This window comes from Harpia harpyja, chromosome 9 (genome assembly GCF_026419915.1).
Source record: "Harpia harpyja isolate bHarHar1 chromosome 9, bHarHar1 primary haplotype, whole genome shotgun sequence".
NCBI classification, from domain to species: domain Eukaryota; kingdom Metazoa; phylum Chordata; class Aves; order Accipitriformes; family Accipitridae; genus Harpia; species Harpia harpyja.
The window spans coordinates 25,080,373-25,087,547 of NC_068948.1; the positions used below are offsets into that span (position 1 = coordinate 25,080,373).

Consider the following 7,175-nt stretch of genomic DNA (forward strand, 5'->3'; position numbering starts at 1 on the left):
GCTGGTGGGGGGGGGTGGGCAGTGGTTTGGGACTGATGTCCCCGTCCCCCCCCCGCCTGGATTTATTTATTTATTTTGTTGTCTTGGGGTGGGAGGAGGCAGCTGGGGCAGGGGGGTCCTGGTCTGTCCCAGGGCTGGGCAGTGTGCAGCCCCCTGGGACAGCAGTGATGTCCCCAGTGGGGGTGAGCCTGTCTCTACCAAAGCTTGGCCCCCCACCCCGGCTTTGGGGGGCTGCCCAGGGAAGGGGCTGGGACAGTTTTAATCGGTTGGTTGGTTCCCCTTGGTTTAACTATAAAAAAAAAGAAGGAAAAAAAAATAAAAAGAAAAAAAAATTGGAAAATAATTAAAAAGACCAGTTTGGACCCAAAGTGTGTAGGTGGGGGCTGGGGGGGGCAGGGGGCAGAGCCCAGAGGGGAGGAGGTGGGCTGCGGGCAGGGCCGGATCCAGGCACCCGACGTGGGGACAGCAGGGACATGAAGCGAGAGGCCGGAGTGCTGCAGTCGTGGCGTGCAGTGAGTGCGTGGGGTCTTAGCCGTGCAGCGAGTGCGTCAGGTCTCTAGCCCACACCTGCATCCATCAGTGTCCCCGTGCCCCGCGGTGGGAGAACAGTGGCGGGTGTCTGTCCCCCAGCCTGTCCCTGTGTTGTCCCCTCGGGGTGAGCTGACCATGTCCGTTGTCAGCCGGCTGCTCTTTGCACGGTGCCTGACGCCAGGGTGATGGGCACCCATGACTGGGGTGCCCGGGGCTGGGGAAGGGGGTGGTGGGGACGGGTTTCCTGGCTCTCACGGGGAAGACGGCGAGCAGGAGGTCCCCGGGGAGGTGACGGGACAAGTCTGGGCTGGGTGCGAGCCAGCCCCGGGCGTGGGGAGGCGACGGGGCGGAGGACGTGCACCCAAGGCGCCCGCACCCACGCGCCTCTGATGCTCCAGCACCCGCACCCGCCCCGGCCTGGCGGGGGGTAGGGGGTCCTGGGGAGTCCTCCCCCCTGCCACCATGAAGCGGATGTTCTCCTGCTCCAGCTCACAGGTGGCGGTGAGTCCTGGCCCCCCCCCACGCCGGGATGGGGACCCCAGCCTGTCCCAGGGTTGGGGACCCCCTTCTCACCCCCGTGGATGGGGGTAACACCCAGCCTTGGTGCCCTGCAAGCGCCCACGGGTGCTGTCATGGTGCCCGGGTGGGTCTGGGTGGGGGCTGCAGCCACATTTGGGGTGAGGGGATGCTGCGGCCCCCCTGTTGCCAGCCGGCCCCACGTGTCCCGTCCCAAACCCCATTCAGCCATGGTGCTCAGTGCCGGTCCTGCTCCGATGCCAGCTGCAATCCTGACCCCAATCCCAACCCCGATGCCAGCTGCAATCCCGACCCCGATGCTGGCTGCAGTCCTGACCCCAATCCCGACCCCAATGCCAGCTGCAATCCCAACCCCAGTCTTGGCTCTGACGCTGTCCCAGATGCTGGCTGCAATCCCGACCCCAATCCCAACCCCGATGCTGGCTGCAATCCCGACCCCAATCCCAACCCCAGTCTCGGCTCCGATGGCGGCTGCAATCCCGACCCTGATGCCCCGATGCTCAGCTGCGATCCTGGCCCCGGTGCTTACCCCCAGATCTGGCCCCGCTGTGGGTCCCGACACCCAGCCCGGGCCCTGGTCCTGGTCCCAGTGCTTGGTCCCGGTGCCCACCCACGCCCCGCACCGTGGTGGAGCCCGGCACAGCGGCAGCCCGACAAACCAGCTGGGCAGGCACATGCAGGTACATGCTCGCCTGCCTTGCCTCACCTTCCCCGGCTGGTGACCAGGGCCGGGCTCTGTGAGGATTTGGGGTCCCCAGTGCCCCATCCCTGATGGAGCACTCCAACAAGTGGGGAAACTGAGGCACAGCTCCGCACCGTTGCAGGGGGAGGCACTTGGTGCGGGGGCATGTCCCAAAAGAGGGGTCAGCCCCAAAGCGCAGCCTCTGCCGCGGCCCTTCTGCCTGGAGAACCTGTGCCTCAGTTTCCCCTTGCCGCTCGGTGGGGCAGGGCGGGGGGTCCCATCCCTGCAGCCTCCCCCTGGAGCTGCTTGCCCCCCCCACCCCCAGGTTGAGAGCTGGAACAAGCAGGACCAGAAGCTTTTGGAAGCGGTGGAGAAGGGCGACGTGGGCAGGGTGTCCGCCCTCGCCTCCCGCAAAACAGCCCGGCCCGCCAAGCTCAACGCCATGGGGCAATCTGCGTATGTCAACCCCGGGTGGGGGGGGGGACACGGGGGTCCCTGGGGTGGTGGGGTGGTGGATGGGGACCTCGGTGGCAGCCACCTCTCGCCCTCGTCCAGCTTCCACCTGGCTGCATCCAAGGGTCTCACCGAGTGCCTGACGCTGCTGCTGGCCCACGGGGCCCCCATTAACGAGAAAAATGATGACGGTAAGTGGTGGACACCATGGGGACACCTCCTGGCGTGCGGGAGGGGGGACACAGCCAAGTCTGAGTCAGGACAGGGTCCGGTCCCTGTGTCCCCTCCGGGTGATGGCAAAGGGCTGAGCATAGACCTGCACCCCAAGGCACTGAGGCCCAGGGCAACAGCCTGTCCTGCCATGCCGGGGCAAGATGTCCCCAAGGCGAGATGTCCCCTGGGAGGGGAGGTATCCCTGGTGGCCGGGTCCCCCGTGTCCCCCTCGGCTGCCGGTGCCCAGCCCGCAGGTCTCTTGCAGGCAGCACCGCTCTGCATCTGGCCACCATTGCCTGCCAGCCCCAGTGCGTCAAGGTCCTGCTGCAGGTACAGGCCCTGCTGGGGACGGGGACAAGGACAGGGACAGGGACAAGGATGGGGATGGTGATGCAGAGGAATATGAGGATGGAGCCGGGGACGGGGACAGGGATGGGGACAGGGATGCAGAGGGGGATGCGGATGGAGCTGGGGATGGCGATAGGAATAAGGATGGGGATGGGGACAGGGATGCAGAGGGGGATGGAGCTGGGGATGGTGATAGGAATAAGGATGGGGACAAGGACAGGCATGGGGATGGGGACGGGGTGGAGGCAGGGGAGAGGATGAGGATGGGAATAGGGCTGGGGAGGGGCAGGGCAGGACTCCAGGTCCTGTCCCCAGCTCGGGGAGGGTCTCTGCCCACTGTCATGCCCCCCCAGTATGGTGCCAACGAGAGCCATGTGGATGGGCAGAACCGAACCCCCCTGCACTGGGCTGGTGAGTGCTGGGGGTCCCCAAACCAAGCTGGGATGGGCAGGGTAGCACTGAAGGCTTATATGGGGGAGGCCCATCTGGTTCCCCCCCCCAAAGAGAGCCATCCGCCTGTGCTGACATGGCCCCCCTGCAGCCTCCTCGGGCTGTGCCTCCAGCGTGCTGCTGCTCTGTGACCATGAGGCCCTCCTGGACGCCACTGACGCTGTGAGTGGGGACCATGGTGGGAGGTGGCAGGGGGTGGCAGGGGACGGTGGGGGCTGACAGGCACCTCACGTCCCCCCCCCAGCATGGGCAGACCCCCCTGATGCTGGCAGCGCGGGGGAACCACGCTGCCATCTGTGCCCAGCTCCTGCAGCGAGGGGCCGACCCCAACCTGACTGACAAGGACAAGAAGTGAGTGGCCGTGGGGACAGGGGGACACTTGTAGGACAATTGGGGGTGATGGGAAGGGGCTCTCTGCTCTGCCCCCATGCCTGGGGCGATGGCTTGATGGCTCTGCTCCATGGGGATGCTGGAGATGCCCCATGCAAAGGCAGCTCCCGTGCTGTCCCCTGCCCCCAGGGGACCCAGGTGTCCATGGAAAGTCATGGCTTTGGAGACCAGTCTCCAGGGAGAGGGGGGAATGGGGTGGGGAGGGATCTGTGCCATTGTGTCACCATGCCGTCATGCCACTGTGCCACTGTGCCACCATGCCATCATGTCACTGTGTCTCTGTGCACCCATGGCACCGTGCCACACCATGCCATCATGCACTGTGCCACCATGCCACCGTTCCCACAGGACCGCCCTGACACTGGCCTGCGAGCACCGCAGCCTGGAGTCGGCTGAGCTGCTGCTGAGCCATGGGGCAGTCGTGGGGGATGAGGACTGCTGGCACTACACCGGGCAGACCCCCAGCCGCGTGCTCCAGCAGCTCCTGCGCAGCGCCCACGGTGGGGGGAGAGGTGAGTCCCCACCCGCTATCGCTCCCACCTACCATCACCCATACGGCCTTGCCTGGTTGCTTATTTTAGGGGGAAAAAAGTGAAAAAGGGGATTGTTTCTTTTCCTCCTGGCAGAGAATGGTGCTGGCTGTGCTGGGGACCCTGCGCCACAGGTGGGAAGCCAGGAAGAGGGGACCCTGGGCAGCGACAGTGAGAAGGAGGATGAGGAGGATGAAGAGCAGCAGGACGGGTCCGATGCCTGGCGGGTGCAGCAGCTGCAGGCGCGTCTGGCGAGGAAGACGCGGGAATGCCAGCGGCTGGCGGCCACCGCCGCCAGCATCTGGCAGCAGGTGCGGGACTTGGCACGGCTCCTGCCTGGGTGCAAAGCCAGGGATGGGACCAAGGATGAGGATGGTGCCTGCCTGACTCTCCTGGCCCAGCACATGGGGGAGCTGAGGAAGAGGATGCTGGCCGAGGGGGATGGAGGACACCAAACCATGGCACAGCTTGATGGCGATGATGGAGTGCTGGTGCTGGCCCCGTTCCTGACCTGGCTGGGGGACGAGTGTACCAAGATGCGGGCAGCGAAGGCGAGTGCCTTCACCCGGAGCAAGGGGCTGCGGAAGGAGGTGGAGGAAGCCCTGCGGAGCAAACTGCACTATGAGGTGGTGTCGGCCGACGCCGTCCGGAGGAGCTTGGCGGCTTGGGAGAAAATGGTGGTGGGGCTGGAGCAGACCCTGAGCCGCGCCGATGAGACCCACGCCAAGATGCTTCAGGGATCCCGCGCCCTCCTGGAAAATCTCCAGCGGGAGCCGGTGCGGCCGCTTGCCAGAATGGCACCTTGCCAGTGCCCGGTGAACAGCACGGAGCCGGCTCCAGGTGGGAAGAGCCAAGAGGAGCTGCCGAGGGAGGGTGGGAACTTGGAGAAGGAGATGCTGGAGCTGAAGGAGAGCAACGGGATGCTCCTGGGGGAGCTGGCCCGGCTGGGCCGCGAGCGGGAGCGGCTGCAGGAGGAGCTGCGGGGGCTGCGGGAGCAGGACCCCGATGCTGAACCGGTGGCAGAAGGTGCCGGAGCAGCCGCCCTGGCCCGGGCGCTGGCGGCCGAGAGGGAGGAGGCGGCGAGGCTGCGGTGGAGGTTGGCAGGGCAGCGGTGGGAGCTGGCGGTGCTGCAGGATGGGGTGGGCAAGCAGGTGCAGGAGGCAGCCAGTGATGCCAGTGCCGGCATCCTGCGGGAGCTGCACCTCAAGCTGGATGGGCTGGTGAGGTCCCAGCATGAGGCCTTGCAACTCGTTGCAGAGATGGAGGGTGAGGGTACCCTTGGTGAAGGAGCTCCCCATAGCGATGGGGATGGTGGGGCTGGGCTACTGGGCGAGCTGGAGGATGCACTGGGTCAACTGGTCAAGGAGCTGGGGACGGCATCACGTCCCCGCGTGCCATGGCTGCTGGAGCAGCTTGCCGGCACCGCCGCCACCCTGCGTGGCTGGGCGTTCCTTGGGGAGCAGCGGGAGCAGCCGGGGGCCGAGGCCGAGCGCTGGCGGGTGGCGGCGGCAGAGGAAAAGCGGGCGAAGGAGGCAGCAGTGGCCCAGGCAGCTGAGCGGGAGCAGGAGGCACGGGAGCTGCGGGAGAAGGCCGAGGGGCTGGAGCGGAGCATGGGGAGCCTGCGGGCGAGGGCGGGCGAGCTCTCCAGGGCCTGCCGGGACAAGGAGGGGAAGGTAAGGACCGGGAGGGCCTGGGACATAGGCTGGCGGGGACAGGGGCCCCTTCCCATCACCGTCCCCATCATCACTGTACCCTTCTTGTCGATGTCCTCTTCCCATCGCTGTCCCCATCATCACCGTCCCCTTCCCATCACCATCCCCTTCCCATTGCTGTCCCCATTGCCATTTCCTTCCCATCGCCATCTCCTTCCCATCACCATCCCTGTTGCTGTCCCCATCACCGTCCCCATCATCACCATCCCCTTCCCATCGACATCCTCTTCCTGTCACTGTTCCCATCACTGTCCCCTTCCCATCACTGTCCCCATCACTGTCACCTTCCCATTGCTGTCCCCATCACCATCCTCTTCCCATCATCATCCCCTTCCCGTTGCTGTCCCTGTTGCCATCTCCTTCCCATCACTGTCCCCATCACCATCCCCATCACCATCCCCTTCCCATCACTGTCTCCCTCCCATCACTCCCCGCCCATCACCCCTCACCCCCACCCCAGCGTTTCACCAGCCCGGTGTCCCCGGGGGAGCCGGGTTTGGGGGGCTGGGGGCTGCCCAGGACCTCTGGGGCAACCGTGAGATTCTTCCCACTTGAGTCCATCTCCCAGCCAAATCTGGGAGGGGAGCAGATGGGAACCAAGGGGACAACCCCGGGGTGTGATGGGGAGTGGCTGGTCCCCATCAGCACCGCGACTTTGCCCCCCCCCCACCGGTACCCATCCCCAGATGAAGAAGCTGCTGGCAGAGACTGAGAAGCTGTCGGCGGAGGTGCTGGGGCTTCGTGGCCAGAGCGCCCGGCTCCAGCTCCAGCTGGAGGTGGGTGCCAGCACCTGGCGTCACCCGCTGTCACCTTGTCACCCTTCCCACCTTCTTCTTCTCCTCCCCAGGTCCAGCAGAAAAACCACCGGGACATCGTAGCAGTCTATAGGACCCACCTGCTCAACGCTGCCCAGGTGGGATCCCATGTCCCCCTCATTTTGGGGTGACATGGGGAGGGGGGGGACGATTTTGGATGCAATGCTGGACAATACAAATTTGGAGTCTGGCACCAAATTTGGGTCACCTAGGGGAGGCCGGATCCGGGCTCACAGCAAAGCTCTCCTCCCCACAGGGGTTCATGGATGAGGGGGTCCACGCCATGCTGATGCGGATCCTGCGGATGGAGGAGTGACGGGCAGGATCGGTGCCAGTCCCATCACTCCCCCCAAGCCATTAAACTGGAAAAGCCGCGTGTCCCCCCCATCCCGTGTCCCCGTCTGCATCTGGGTGTGCTGGATTCACTGCGGGGAGGGGTGAGGTGGGGGGTCCCAGCTGGGGGGTTGGTGGGAGATGGGGTGTGACACCCCGGAAGGGCTCACAGCGCCGGTCA

At 65.6% G+C, this 7,175-nt stretch overlaps 1 protein-coding gene across 2 annotated transcripts; it reads left to right on the plus strand.

Annotated features, from left to right (window-relative positions):
- Positions 1–408: 408 nt before the first annotated feature.
- On the plus strand, positions 409–7,034 carry ANKRD35 (ankyrin repeat domain 35). Of its 2 annotated transcripts, XM_052796534.1 has the most exons (14): positions 411–1,032; positions 2,076–2,206; positions 2,306–2,394; positions 2,682–2,746; positions 3,118–3,175; positions 3,306–3,376; positions 3,459–3,565; positions 3,953–4,116; positions 4,231–5,150; positions 5,208–5,636; positions 5,682–5,807; positions 6,533–6,622; positions 6,694–6,759; positions 6,918–7,034. In XM_052796534.1, the coding sequence occupies exons 1-14, from the start codon at positions 994–996 to the stop codon at positions 6,975–6,977; spliced, it is 2,415 nt and encodes an 804-aa protein (XP_052652494.1). In that variant the 5' UTR covers positions 411–993; the 3' UTR covers positions 6,978–7,034. The 2 variants fall into 2 exon arrangements, with proteins under 2 accessions (XP_052652492.1, XP_052652494.1); XM_052796532.1 differs by lacking the exons at positions 6,533–6,622; positions 6,694–6,759; positions 6,918–7,034 and having other exon boundaries at positions 409–1,032; positions 4,231–6,523.
- The last annotated feature ends 141 nt before the right edge of the window (positions 7,035–7,175 follow it).

Bases quoted from the DNA above. Each gene is read 5' to 3' on its own strand.
- ANKRD35 (XM_052796532.1), top strand. From the start codon at position 994: ATGAAGCGGATGTTCTCCTGCTCCAGCTCACAGGTGGCG. The intron at 3,176-3,305 runs GTGAGTGCTGGG...GCCCCCCTGCAG, and splicing joins AACCCCCCTGCACTGGGCTG to CCTCCTCGGGCTGTGCCTCC. The intron at 3,377-3,458 runs GTGAGTGGGGAC...TCCCCCCCCCAG, and splicing joins TCCTGGACGCCACTGACGCT to CATGGGCAGACCCCCCTGAT.